Source organism: Scyliorhinus torazame, chromosome 6 (genome assembly GCF_047496885.1).
Source record: "Scyliorhinus torazame isolate Kashiwa2021f chromosome 6, sScyTor2.1, whole genome shotgun sequence".
In the NCBI taxonomy this organism is placed as follows: Eukaryota; Metazoa; Chordata; class Chondrichthyes; order Carcharhiniformes; family Scyliorhinidae; genus Scyliorhinus; species Scyliorhinus torazame.
This window is the reverse complement of record NC_092712.1, coordinates 167,817,466-167,832,736: the sequence shown is the minus strand read 5'-3', so window position 1 is coordinate 167,832,736 and position 15,271 is coordinate 167,817,466. Positions and strand designations below refer to the sequence as shown.

Here is a 15,271-nt window from a genome sequence, read left to right as displayed (position 1 = left end):
ATGAGATTTCAGGTCCGGAATCTTCCCCAGCACCCGCCTCATAAATTCCACGTCATCCAAATTGAAATGGATGACCTCGCACGATGACCTTCACCTATATGTCATAATACCATTTCCTCTATTCATCATCTATGATGGTTAAATGTGTCTCCACTAACATGGGAGTCCCTTGTCACATGACTACGGTCTGGAGACCGCATGGTGTGGCTGTACCACCACCTACTGGTTGGAGGTCACACACCATCCATCTATGATATTGCTTCCAGGCATATCACCACAAGGCAAGTCCCCTGCTTGTGTCTGTCTCCCTTTGCAGCACCACCCTCCTGATCCTTGCCCATCCAAATAAACCCAGTCACAAGCCGGTCAATCCCTCTGAAAAACGCCTTGGGAAGGAACATCGGGAAGCACTGGAATAGAAATAAAAATCTCAGCAAGATATTCATCTTAACTGATTGTACTTGGCCAGCCAGAGATAGTGGGAGACCATCCCATCTTTGCAGGTCTGCCTTGACCGTCCCCATTAAATTGTATAGTTCAACATCCAGAGTTTCCCCCAGTCCCTTGCTTATCTGGACCCCAGATACCGAAAACTAGTTCCTACTAACTGGAATGGTAACCCCCTAAGCCTCTCCTTTCTGCCCGATGCCTCAACCACAAAATACTCGCTCTTTCCTATATTTAGTTTACAGCCAGAAAAGACTCCAAAACATTGCAAGATCCCCATAATGTTTCCCATTGACATCTCCAGATTCCTTTTTTTTTTAAATAAATATTTTATTGAAAATTTTTGGTCAACCAACACAGTACATTGTGCATCCTTTACACAACATTATAACAATACAGATAACAATGACCTTTTTTATATAAACAAAAAATAAATAAATATTAAATAACAAAAATAAAAACTAGCCCTAATTGGCAACTGCCTTGTCACCGGCTACACCCCCCCCGCCCCCCCCCCCATCCCTCCCCCTCTCCCCCCCCCCCCCCCCCCCCCCCCCCAAAATCCTGGGCTGCTGCTGCTGCCTTCTTTTTTCCCCCATCTATCTTTCCGCAAGATATTCGACGAACGGTTGCCACCGCCTGGTGAACCCTTGAGCCGACCCCCTTAGGACGAACTTAATCCGCTCTAGCTTTATGAACCCCGCCATGTCATTTATCCAGGTCTCCACCCCCGGGGGCTTGGCTTCTTTCCACATTAACAATATCCTGCGCCGGGCTACTAGGGACGCAAAGGCCAAAACATCGGCCTCTCTCGCCTCCTGCACTCCCGGCTCTTGTGCAACCCCAAATATAGCCAACCCCCAGCTTGGTTCGACCCGGACTCCTACTACTTTTGAAAGCGCCTTTGTCACCCCCACCCAAAACCCCTGTAGTGCCGGGCATGACCAAAACATATGGGTATGATTCGCTGGGCTTCTCGAGCACCTCGCACACCTATCCTCCACCCCAAAAAATTTACTGAGCCGTGTTCCAGTCATATGTGCCCTGTGTAATACCTTAAACTGAATCAGGCTTAGCCTGGCACACGAGGACGACGAGTTTACCCTGCTTAGGGCATCTGCCCACAGCCCCTCCTCGATCTCCTCCCCTAGCTCTTCTTCCCATTTCCCTTTTAGTTCATCCACCATAGTCTCCCCTTCGTCCCTCATTTCCCTATATATATCCGACACCTTACCATCCCCCACCCATTTCTTTGAGATCACTCTGTCCTGCACCTCTTGTGTCGGGAGCTGCGGGAATTCCCTCACCTGTTGCCTCGCAAAAGCCCTCAATTGCATGTACCTGAATGCATTCCCTTGGGGCAACCCATATTTCTCGGTCAGCGCTCCCAGACTTGCGAACTTCCCATCCACAAATAGATCTTTCAGTTGCGTTATTCCTGCTCTTTGCCACATTCCATATCCCCCATCCATTCCCCCCGGGGCAAACCTATGGTTGTTTCTTATCGGGGACCCCCCCAATGCTCCGGTCTTTCCCCTATGTCGTCTCCACTGTCCCCAAATCTTCAGTGTAGCTACCACCACCGGGCTCGTGGTGTAGTTCCTCGGTGAGAACGGCAATGGGGCTGTCACCATAGCCTGCAGGCTGGTCGCCCTACAGGACGCCCTCTCTAATCTCTTCCACGCCGCTCCCTCCTCCTCTCCCATCCACTTACTCACCATTGAAATATTAGCGGCCCAATAGTACTCGCTTAGGCTCGGTAGTGCCAGCCCCCCCCTATCCCTACTACGCTGTAAGAATCCCTTCCTCACTCTCGGAGTCTTCCCGGCCCAAACAAAACCCATGATGCTCTTTTCTATCCTTTTAAAAAAAGCCTTCGTGATCACCACCGGGAGGCACTGAAACACAAAGAGGAATCTCGGGAGGACCACCATCTTAACCGCCTGCACCCTCCCTGCCATTGACAGTGCTACCATATCCCATCTCTTGAAATCTTCCTCCATCTGTTCCACCAACCGCGTTAAATTTAGCCTGTGCAATGTGCCCCAATTCTTAGCTATCTGGATCCCCAGGTAACGAAAGTCTCTTGTTACCTTCCTCAACGGTAGGTCTTCTATTTCTCTACTCTGCTCCCCTGGATGCACCACAAACAGCTCACTCTTCCCCATGTTCAATTTATACCCTGAAAAATCCCCAAACTCCCCAAGTATCCGCATTATTTCTGGCATCCCCTCCGCCGGATCCGCCACATATAGTAGCAAATCATCCGCATATAAAGATACCCGGTGTTCTTCTCCTCCCCTAAGTACTCCCCTCCATCTCTTGGAACCCCTCAGCGCTATCGCCAGGGGCTCAATCGCCAGTGCAAACAGTAATGGGGACAGAGGACATCCCTGCCTTGTCCCTCTATGGAGCCGAAAATATGCCGATCCCCGTCCATTCGTGACCACACTCGCCACTGGGGCCCTATACAATAGCTGCACCCATCTAACATACCCCTCTCCAAAACCAAATCTCCTCAACACCTCCCACAAATAATCCCATTCCACTCTATCAAATGCTTTCTCGGCATCCATCGCCACTACTATCTCCGTTTCACCCTCTGGTGGGGCCATCATCATTACCCCTAACAGCCTCCGTATATTCGTGTTCAGCTGTCTCCCCTTCACAAACCCAGTTTGGTCCTCGTGAACCACCCCCGGGACACATTCCTCTATTCTCATTGCCATTACCTTGGCCAGGACCTTGGCATCCACATTTAGGAGGGAAATTGGTCTGTAGGACCCGCATTGTAGCGGGTCCTTTTCCTTCTTTAAGAGAAGCGATATCGTTGCTTCAGACATAGTCGGGGGCAGTTGTCCCCTTTCCTTTGCCTCGTTAAAGGTCCTCGTCAGTACCGGGGCGAGCAAGTCCAAATATTTTCTGTAAAATTCAACTGGGAATCCGTCCGGTCCCGGGGCCTTTCCCGTCTGCATGTTCCTAATTCCTTTCACCACTTCTTCTACCTTGATCTGTGCTCCCAGTCCCACCCTTTCCTGCTCTTTCACCTTGGGAATTTCCAGCCGATCCAAAAAGTCCATCATTCTCTCCCTCCCATCCGGGGGTTGAGCTTCATATAATTTTTTATAAAATGTCTTGAACACTTCATTCACTCTCTCCGCTCCCCGCTCCATCTCTCCTTCCTCGTCCCTCACTCCCCCTATTTCCCTCGCTGCTCCCCTTTTCCTCAATTGGTGTGCCAGCAATCTGCTCGCCTTCTCCCCATATTCATACTGTACACCCTGCGCCTTCCTCCATTGTGCCTCTGCAGTGCCTGTAGTCAGCAAGTCAAATTCCACATGCAGCCTTTGCCTTTCCCTGTACAATCCCTCCTCCGGTGCTTCCGCATATTGTCTGTCCACCCTCAAAAGTTCTTACAGCAACCGCTCCCGTTCCTTACTCTCCTGCTTCCCTTTATGTGCCCTTATTGATATCAGCTCCCCCCTAACCACCGCCTTCAACGCCTCCCAGACCACTCCCACCTGAACCTCCCCATTGTCATTGAGTTCCAAGTACTTTTCAATACATCCCCTCACCCTTAGGCACACCCCCTCATCCGCCATTAGTCCCATGTCCATTCTCCAGGGTGGGCGCCCTCCTGTTTCCTCCCCTATCTCCAGGTCCACCCAGTGTGGGGCATGATCCGAAATGGCTATAGCCGTATATTCCGTTCCCCTCACCTTCGGGATCAATGCCCTACCCAACACAAAAAAGTCTATGCGCGAATAGACTTTATGGACATAGGAGAAAAACGAGAACTCCTTACTCCTAGGTCTACTGAATCTCCACGGGTCCACACCTCCCATCTGCTCCATAAAATCTTTAAGCACCTTGGCTGCTGCCGGCCTCCTACCAGTCCTGGACTTCGACCTATCCAGCCCTGGTTCCAACACCGTGTTAAAGTCTCCCCCCATTATCAGCTTTCCCGTCTCTAGGTCCGGGATGCGTCCTAGCATTCGCCTCATAAAGTTGGCATCATCCCAGTTCGGGGCATACACGTTTACCAAAACCACCATCTCTCCCTGTAGTTTGCCACTCACCATCACGTATCTGCCCCCGTTATCCGCCACTATAGTCTTTGCCTCGAACATTACCCGCTTCCCCACTAATATAGCCACCCCCCTGTTGTTCGCATCCAGCCCCGAATGGAACACCTGCCCCACCCATCCTTTGCGCAGCCTAACCTGGTCTATCAGTTTCAGGTGCGTTTCCTGTAACATAACCACATCTGCTTTAAGTTTCTTAAGGTGTGCGAGTACTCGTGCCCTCTTTATCGGCCCGTTGAGCCCTCTCACGTTCCACGTGATCAGCCGAGTTGGGGGGCTTCCCACCCCCCCCCCCCTTGCCGGTTAGCCATCATCTTTTTCCAGCTTCTCACCCAGTTCCCACGCAGCTGTATCTCCCCCAGGCGGTGCCCCCCCGCCCATCCTCTCCCGTACCCACTCCCCCCTTTCCCCAGCAGCAGCAACCCAGTAATTCCCCCCTCCCACCCCCCCCGCTAGACCCCCCGCTAGCGTAATTACTCCCCCCATGTTGCTCCCAGAAGTCAGCAAACTCTGGCTGACCTCGGCTTCCCCCCGTGACCACGGCTCGCACCGTGCGACGCCCCCTCCTTCCTGCTTCTCTATTCCCGCCATAATTATCATAGCGTGGGAACCAAGCCCGCGCTTCTCCCTCGGCCCCGCCTCCCATGGCCAACGCCCCATCTCCTCTCCCTCCCCACCTCCCCCCATCACCACCTGTGGGAGAAAGAAAAGTTACCATACCGCAGGATTAGAACATAAAACCCCTCTTCGCCCCCCACATTCGCCCCACCACTTTGTCCAAACGTTCTTTTTAATAATCCACTCATTCCAGTTTTTCTTCTACAATAAAAGTCCACGCTTCATCCGCCGTCTCAAAGTAGTGGTGCCTCCCTTGATATGTGACCCACAGTCTTGCCGGTTGCAGCATTCCAAATTTTATCTTCCTTTTATGAAGCACCGCCTTGGCCCGATTAAAGCTCGCCCTCCTTCTCGCCACCTCCGCACTCCAGTCTTGATAAACGCGGATCACCGCGTTCTCCCATTTACTGCACCGAGTTCTCTTCGCCCATCTAAGGACCATTTCTCTATCCTTAAAACTGAGGAATCTCACCACTATGGCTCTGGGAGTTTCTTCTGCTCTCGATCCTCGCACCATAACTCGGTACGCTCCCTCCACCTCCAACGGACCCGTCGGGGCCTCCGCTCCCATTAACGAGTGCAGCATCGTGCTCACATATGCCCTGACGTCCGCCCCCTCCACACCTTCAGGAAGGCCAAGAATCCTCAGGTTGTTCCTCCTTGCGTTGTTTTCCAGTGCCTCCAACCTCTCCACACATCGTTTCTGATGTGCCTCCTGTATCTCCGTCTTCACCACCAGGCCCTGTATATCGTTCTCATTCTCGGCTGCTTTCGCCTTCACGACCCGAAGCTCCTGCTCCTGGGTCCTTTGTTCCTCCTTTAGCCCTTCGATCGCCTGTAGTATCGGGGCCAACAACTCTTTCTTCATTTCCTTTTTTATCTCCTCCACGCAGCATTTCAAGAACTCTTGTTGTTCAGGGCCCCATATGAAACTGCCACCTTCCGACGCCATCTTGGTTTTTGCTTGCCTTCCTTGCCGTTGTTCCAAAGGATCCGCTGCAATCCGGCCACTTTCCTCTCCTTTTTCCATCCGTGTCCAGGGGGAATACCCTTCTGGTTTACCGCACGGTGTTTTTAGCCGTTAAAATTGCTGTTGGGGCTCCTATCAAGAGCCCAAAAGTCCGTTCCACCGGGAGCTGCCGAAACGTGCGACTTAGCTGGTCATCGCCGCATCCGGAAGTCCCCCGACATCTCCAGATTCCTAATATATAATAGCAAATCGTTAGCATAGAGGGAGATCCTATGCTTCACCCCTGCTCTAACTATTCTTGCCCAAGCTAATGAAGTCCTCAACGCAATGGCTAGTGGCTCTATTGCCAACGTAAATAACAAAGGGGATGTCGGACATCCCTGCCGGTATAGCCAAAAGGGTTCAGAACTCACTTTGTTAATGCAAACACTGGCAAATGGAACCACATACAACAGCCGCACCTATGCTACGAAGCCCGGTCCAAACCAAATTTCTGTAGTATCGTGAACGGGTAGACCCACTCTACCCGGTCAAAAGCGTTCTCCACATCAAACGAAACAATGATCTCTGGAAGCAGACCCTCCTCAGTGGTAAGAACCAGGTTCAACAATCATCCTACGTTTGCTCTCAGCCTCCGCCCCTTTATAAACCCCGTTTGTTTTTTTTCCCCACCATCTCTGGGAGACAAGGCTCCAGTCTTGACGCTAACACCTTTAGCTAGTAGCTTCATGTCCATGTGTAACAGGGAGATTGGACGATATGTCCTTCTCCATGGCTAATGAAAAGCGCTCCGTTGATCCTCGTCGTCAAATGTAGTATCTTGGAAGGAGTGGCGACCACCAAGCAGAGTAACTGTAGAACTATGTAGAGAATGATGATGATGTTACCGATGACTTTGACTACAGTTTCTCGCCTGCCTCAGCCCCAGGATTTGTGCTACTTGGCCTGATTGGCTGAACAGGCCACATGACCCTCAAACCCCATCCCTTAAGGGGGCTCAAGACTACATTATGAATAAAACCACAATTGTCTGTATAGCATACCAGTTTAAAATCCAGCCTGCAAAATAAATCAGAAATAGTTTCTTTAAGAAGCACATCAGTTAGGTTGTGAGTCTTGTGCACCATTGAATAGCCTGATCCTGTCTTTCTCAAAGTATGTTGAATGGTCTGTATTTCTGCTGTATAGGAGCTCATTTCATTTTTGGATATATATTGCTTTGAATACATTTTCTTAAACGGATATATAGGTAGCCAGAATTAATTAGCACTCACATATCCAGCCTTTTCCCCCCTGTTCTTTCCAACCTCAGAACCAGATCTTACTGCTCATCTACACTCTGCCTTCATTCATTCTGACCCCCAGTTCTGGACTCAGCTTCACTCTATTCCTCTAACAAAGGATTTAAACTTTGGCACACTCCTGATCATTCATTAATCTAGCTTGTTGGGTTACAAAATAAAATAATCGGCATTATTGATGAGGTTAATGTAATATTTGTAGTTATGTGCATATTTTCGGAATAGCAATATGAATAACTTAGCATAACAAGTCAAACCCCAAACTACTTATGCAACAAGGTTATGCAGAAAATCTAAATGGGGAAACTTGCTCAGCACCTTGAAATAAAAGAAAATCAGGGATTTGCCATTTGCCATTATCGGGTCCTGGAGAAAACTCCTTTAAACTCTGTTCCTATGTTTACATCAATGAATGTTGTGCACAGCAGTTGTGAATATGGTGTGCTAGAACATTTATTTAATGCTTTATATTTACCTCATTATTCCATTCTGTATTTGAATATGGAATTTATTCCAGACATGAGGGGAAAAATCATATTTTCTATAGAAAGCCAGCTTAATTGAGCTTCCTGTTGTTCTTTCAGGCTGAGATGCAACAGAAAAAAGAACCGCCCCCTGAGGACTCTGATCTTGACCGCAAGCGAAGAGAGACCGAGGCTTTGCTACAGAGCATTGGCATAGCACCAGAGCCAGCATTAGGTAAGGAGTCTAGTCACTGCTTTGTCATGTGGTCTTGTTAAATCTGGCATTTGTTCTGCTGTGCAAAATCATAAGGCAGTAAAAGGCAAAATGCTATATGATCATTTTAATATTGTTCCATGGTTATTTTTCTTAACGTAAGTGAAAGTTTCACAAGTTTAGCTTTTTCAATCTGCTTTATAATAAGTTGAAATTTATAAATATGGTTTATCTGGCCATTTTTAAGTGAGCAGGTTATGTGCCGACTCACTTGGTTCCCAGCAGTTTCTGATTTTGCTTCTCTAATCCTGACATAAAATATATATTTTTGTTTAAATTTCTAAAGGACATGGAGCTTTATCTCTTTGGACATTTCCCACATTGGTAATTTTTTTGTACAAAAAAAGTTTAAATGTTTTCCAGCACACTCCTTTTCAAAAGTGGAATAATAGAATATAAAACTTGGGAGGGAGATGAAAGAAGAAATAGAAATAAGAACTAAATGAACTCAATTTAGCGTGCTTTTGGATGGGTGTATGTTTGTAAGTACCTTTTTTTAAAAGAAAAAGAGGTTGCAAAAGCTCATTTTACAGCTCAATTGAAAAGTGAAGCTCCTGATTGGAGTGGTGGTTGGAAAATGATACTGTCCATTGGAATTTTAATGGTTAACTGCAGATTTTGGAAATGAAAATACTAAAATTGGAAAACTGCAGAAATCTTAATACTAAACAGCCGAGAAATTTGAGAAAGGGAAAAATTAATACTAAGAATATAACTTGACAAATTTTCTACAAAAAGAGGGAATTAAAATCGGAACGAACTGGGAGAGGCAATAAAAGAAAATTGGGAAATATCAACATTTTTATTTAAAGAAACTATTCTCTCAGCCAAATTAAAATTTACGAGCTTAGATTTATTGAAAGAGAATTGACAATAGGTAATGGACTATAAGGCCATGTTGATAGAATGCAATTGATTCATTTGTCGTTGTACTCAATTCAAGAATTATCAAACAACAAAAGAAAACTGGAAGTTACCTTAAACATTTTTATTCAAAAGCAAAATGCTGCTGATGCTGGACATCTCAAATAAAATCAGAAAATGTGAGATATGCTCAATGGGCCAGGCAGCATCTATGAGGAGATGAACAGAGTAAATCTTTCAGGTCCATTTTTATTGATTGTTCTGTGCCAATGAATATGGCACAGCCCTTGCCAATGCTGCTGTGAACCAGAGCTTGCACAAGGATGAGTGAACCTGTGGCATGATTAGCTTTTCTTCCCCTACTCCTTTTCTTCCCCCACAGTACTGCAGTTGAATACTAACATTCATACATGTTGTGTCCCACCACTGTGGTACTGCGTTTGGAGCCCGTTTATCCAACCAGATTTCCTTTTGTGCCCACTCTTGGCTTTTCAAATCATCCCGTGTAATGAAAGTCATTAGCCTTTGGATAGAAATTAGGGAGGGAACGTATTTTCAAAGTGGCTGGGCACTTCTGGGAATTACTATTTTAAAAATTACAGACATACTTCCACATTGAGGTGTGTACTGATCAAATAAATTATTTGGAAATTAAAAATTCCACTGTGAATAATGAAAGATTTTTAAAAAGTGAACAAGAAAAATCAAATCCGAAGTGTTACATTCTTATAGAAAAGTCAATATTGCTTTTGATCAGAGGTTCTTACTGCACTGCATGTCCTGCATTTAATGGCATCTGTTTTTCTTGCTGTCATTTGTGCCCTTTTTCATGTAGCCTTCTGAAAAAAATTCTTATCAATGCAGTTGCAGTTAATATTGTTAAAAAGCTGCAGGGTAGCAAGATAAGACGCAACTTATTTTTAATGGGTTAGTGGAAAGAAATATTGATTCTATTTGTTCTAAATCAAATCCTAAGTACTTGTGATCTAACTTTGAACTCAACCTGCAAATTTTGGACCTGAATACCTTCAGCACAGTATTATTAAAGCTGTACAATAATCCCAGTTTCAAATGAACTTCTATGATGAGATATATTAAACAAATGTTAATATGTTAAAATGGCTGAGTAGATGGCTAAAGAGATCATTATATTGATCTATTTTTCTAAATGCATTGATGTTTTAGCTGATTTTCTGTTCATACCTGCTTTTCCCAAGAGTACCATTACAATGTATGTTTTGTGTTCAGTTGTGTTTTGTTCAGTTATTTCTTCAAATTTTTTTTGATCTAGTTCATAGTTTTCGGACATGATCATCCTTAGTTTATTTTTTTGCCTTTACAAATATCGAGAGACGTGATCTGCGGATAAATACACATATAGTTGTGTATTTTCTGATGGGGTTTCAGCTGCAATTCGGAAAATCTGTTCACATAATATGATATACTTTGTCAGAAGCCTTTATAAATGCAAAATGAAGCAGTGCTTTAAGTTATGGAATTATGCAGCACAAAATGAGGCCTCTCAGTCCTTAGTGGTTGAGCTGGATTTTTAAAAGAGCAATCATTATTATCACTCCCCTTAAATTTATTTTAACTACAAGTGGACGTAGCTATTTCAAAATAAATGTTTCTTTGATAATCAAAGAATCACCAGACTGCTTTTTCACAATTGCATTAAGATGGGTTGGAATAAAATTAAGCATTTTGGAATTGTGATGTGGAGGTCTGTTACCAGATTTTTAAACTATATTAGAACAAATGTTATTGTTCTAACTCTAAATATATTTGCTTCCATATGCATTAGACCCAATTTATAATCTATATTGTTCTGCATTAACAAAGAAAATTGCAGCTTCTTTGAAGGAAATGCTGACCATGTGAATCTGTCAATTTATAATATATTGAATTAAATGATCATCCCCATCAGTAATGTTAAACGTTTGACTAATTGAAGTGACCTTTTTCAATGCTTCTGTGGGGTGAGAGATTTCTGCTTAATAATTTTCATTTAAAGTTATTTTTGTATCTTGGGACATGTATCAATTGATAATGGAAACATTTGTTTCATATTTGTTTTTGACAAATTTATTTTTAGCTTCTGCTGTTTGCCTATATGTTAGCATTGAACTCTGAAATTATTGCAATAAATAACATAATCTTTTCTTTAGAATATTTGCATGTGTGATTCAAATAGTTTCACAATAGTAATGTTATGGGGACAGTTGAAACCCTGCTGCATTTTAATATGATTACAATGTGCACATTCCAAACTCATTTTGAGTGATTATTTTTGCAAAAATACAAAAATTAAATATTCATTTGGCTTTCTTCCCTCTTTTTTTAAATTTTTCTTTATGCTTTTGGCTTTTACCATTTCAATTCCATTTTCTGCCATGTTCCCCACTTATTTAAATTTTTTCCTTGTTTTGTTTCTTGTCTGATGTTGCTCACCATCAGTGCAACCACTGCAATTAGTAACATGGGATGCCTGTTATTTTCATTATTTAGTCCCAACCCCTATGTCTCCCTCCTCGAAATCAGTGAGCACGCCCAGTGAAGCTGGTAGCCAAGACTCTGTAGACGGTGGACATGGCGGAAGGTAATCAGTTTTTTTGTAACATGTTTTGGTGATTTGGCAAGGATAGTTTATGATCTTGGTGTTATTTTGATAAGATGCCATTAATACTATTGTCTGCATCATTGATCTGTGACTCGCGTGGGTAAATGGTTTGCTGAACAGTGAAAGAAAAGAATGAAAGCAACGTAATGGAATAATTTTGGGAAGTGTAATGATTGAACGTCATGTCAGTGCTTTTTGTTATTGCTGCTAGAAAAGACAAATATAGAGGGTAGGAAAGTACAAAGCTACTTCACCCACAGTTCGCTTCAGTTACACATGGAAAGACGTGGGTTGAATACACTTGATTAATTTTCAATGGATTCTTGAACAATTGTCATATTTACTAAGAAAAATACTGCAGATGCTGGAAATTTGAAACAAAAATGGAACATCATCAGTCTGACATCTGTAAATAAGTGTAACTCTGAGAGAATATACAAAAAAATCTAAATTTTACTAAAGTTTATTAGGGGTAGGGGTGGGAACCTGGGGAAAGAAGCTTAAAGGGGAGAAACCACAGATATTCTAACCACTGAAAAGAAATCACTTGCTGAATTATGTTCAAGCTACATAGAAATGCAGAAAATAATTAGACCATAGAAAGTTATGGCACATGAGGGGGCCATTCAGCCCATTCCGCCTGTAGCGGCACTTTGTTAGAGCTATTATAATATCTTCAGGATTCCAGAGAAGGTTAAACAACAAAGGTTTATTTACGAAAACAAAAGTAAAGGCCGCAATGCAGCATATAGCAGGTAAGTCCCAGCCTGGATTACTGATCATGCCGGCCCCAATCCTGGTTCACGAGCCCTCAACGGGGGAGCTCGTATTCTAAATGCCCCACAGGGAGGTCAATTGGACCATCCCCGTCGGCCAGGGTTATTACAGCTGTCCAAGCAATTTCAGCCCCACCTCCTTCCATCACCATCTCTTTTTGCCCTTTAAATGTTTCCCTTCAGGTATTTATCCAATTCCCATCCGAATGTTACTATGAAATGAATGAAATTGCACCCTCTTCCAAAATCTTTTCAGACAGTGAATTCCAGATCATTGCAACTTGACTGTTTTTAAGAAAAAAATGTTTCCTCATATTGCCTCTGATTCTTTTGCCAATTGAATTTGTACCCTCTGGTTCCTGACCCTTATGCTATTGGATACACCTTATTTACTTCATCGAAACGATTCATGATTTTTGAACACCTCCACCCTAAAACCTTTCTGAAACTGGGGTACTATCCTAGTTAATATCTTCTGCACCCTCTATAGGTCTTAACATCCATCCTAAATTGTGGGTGCCTAAAATTGAACACACTTAACAGCTGAGATTTAACCAGTGTTTATAAAAGTTTAATAAAGCTTGACATCCTCATATTTTCACTTGTGATTTATTAATAAAGCCTCGGACCCCTTATCAACCGTCTTAACTTGTCCTTCCACCTTAAATGATGTGTATGTGCACTTCCAGGTTTCATTGTTTAGAAGCAAATTACTGCGGATGCTGGAATCTGAAATTAAAAGAGAAAATGCAAACCTCAGCAGGTCTAGCAGCATCTGTAGGGAGAGACAAGCGCTAACATTTCGAGTCCAGGTGACCCTTTGTCAAAGCTAAAAGGCAAAGAAAGTGGGAGATATTTATACAGTAGGGTGAGGGAATGAAAGTCATAGCCGCAGAAACCAAGGGAAAAGAGGGCTAATGGCAGTCCCCAGAGAGAATAAAAGGTGTGAAAGGCCAAATGGCAGCGAAACTAAAATCAAAGGGTAAATTGTGACAGATGTGGGATGTGGGGGAGGGGGAACATGGATGGGAGAGAGGTAAAATGAGAAAAAGGGGGAAGAAAAGGGGGATAAGATAGGGGGTAAGAGTGGGGGGGGGGGAATATATATCAAGAAAGACGAGAAAGAAATAAAAGGTGAAAGACAGTTAAAATAAAATGGAATGAAAGCAAAGGGATTGAGGTGGGGTAGAGCTAATCATCTGAAGTTGTTGGATTCAATGTTGAGACCGGAAGGCTGTAGTGTGCCTAACCGGAAGATGAGATGCTATTCCTCCAGTTTGCGTTGAGTTTCATTGGAACATTGCAACAGGCCAAGGACAGACATGTGGAAGGGAGCGGGGTCGTGTGTTAAAATGGCTAGCAACGGGAAGGTCAGGGTCCTGAATGCGCACAGACTGAAGGTGCTCAGCAATACGATCACCAATTCAACAACTTCAGATGATTAGCTCTACCCCACCTCGACCCCTTTGTTTTCATTTAATTTAATTTAATTTCATTTCATTCAGGAGGTGTGGGCTGGAGGCTGGCCCAAGAGGGACTATGGTTGATCACGTGGAATGTGTGAGGGTTCAGTGGGCCGGTCAAGAGGGCCCGTGTGTTCGCACATTTAAAAAGATTAAAGGCGGATGTGGCCATGCTACTGGAGACTCACCTGAAGGTGGGGGACCAGACTAGACTGAGGAAGGGATGGGTTGGGAAGGTATTTCATTCGGGATTGGACTCAAAATCGAAGGGGGTGGCGATTTTGATCAATAAGCAGGTGGTGTTTGAGATGAAAAGTGTAGTGGCTGACTCTGGAACAAGGTATGTTATGGTGAGCGGGAAACTGGAGCGGATACCGGTGGTGTTAGCAAACATCATGTCCCAAACTGGAATGATGTTGAATTTATGAGGCAGATGCTGGGGAGGATCCCTGATCTGGACTCTCATCGGTTAATTTTGGAGGGGGACTTGAATTCGGTCCTGGATCCGAGACTGGACCAGCCAAGCTCGAGGTCGGGGAGGGTGTTGACAACAGCTAAGGAGCTCCAGGGGTTCATGGAGGACATTTGGGGGGGTATTCAATAATAGTGGTGTCGGATCATGCCCCGCACTGGGTGGATCTACGAGTGAACAAAGGCCATCCGGGGCTATGTAGAGATTAATGACACGGGAGAGGTTTCGGCAGGAATAGTTTGGGAGGCACTGAAGGCAGTGATCAGGGGGAAGCTTATTTTAATTCGGGCACATCAAGGAGCGGGCGGAGATAGAAAGGCTAGTGGGGAAATGCTGCAGGTAGACAGGAGATATGCAGAGGCACCTGAGGTGGAGCTGCTAATGGGACGGCAGATGTTGCAGATGGAGTTTGGGCTGTTATCTATGGCTAAGGCGGTGGGGCAGTTGAGAAGGGTGAGAGGGGCGGTATATGAGTATGGGGAGAAGGTGAGCAGGATGCTAGCTGGCCAGTTGTGGAAGCAGGAGGTGGGAAAGGAGATTGGGAAAGTGAAGGAAGCAGGTGAGACTATGGTCTTGGACGTGGCAGGGGTGAACGGGGTGTTTAGGGACTTCAATCGTAAATTGTACGAGTCGGAACCCCCAGCCGGGGAAGAGGAGATGAGGCGATTTCTGGAAAGGCTGGAGTTCCTGAAGGTGGATGAGGAGTTGGTGGAGGGCCTGGGAGCCCCAATTGGGCTGGTAGAAGTAGTGGATGGGCTGGAGGCGATGTAATCGGGTAAGCCCCCTGGTGGAATTCTTGGTGGAATTCTACAAGAAGTTCTCGGGGGTGTTGGGACGACTGTTGGTGAGGGCTTTTAATGAGGCAAAGGAGCTGGGAGTACACCTCCCCCAACGATGTCGCAGGCGTCAATTGCCCT

The 15,271-nt window shown here is 44.9% G+C and overlaps 1 protein-coding gene across 5 annotated transcripts in view; it reads left to right on the top strand.

The window, feature by feature from the left end:
* LOC140425138 (cytoplasmic dynein 1 intermediate chain 1) overlaps window positions 1–15,271 on the top strand; it is a 502,251-nt gene that overhangs the window by 122,661 nt on the left and 364,319 nt on the right. For 4 of the 5 annotated variants that reach the window (XM_072509063.1, XM_072509066.1, XM_072509061.1 and 1 more), the window contains exons 3-4: window positions 8,006–8,120; window positions 11,481–11,622. In XM_072509063.1, coding sequence (XP_072365164.1) covers window positions 8,006–8,120; window positions 11,481–11,622 — 257 coding nt within the window. The remainder of the gene's footprint in view (window positions 1–8,005; window positions 8,121–11,480; window positions 11,623–15,271) is intronic. The other variant, XM_072509064.1, reaches the window with a different exon arrangement.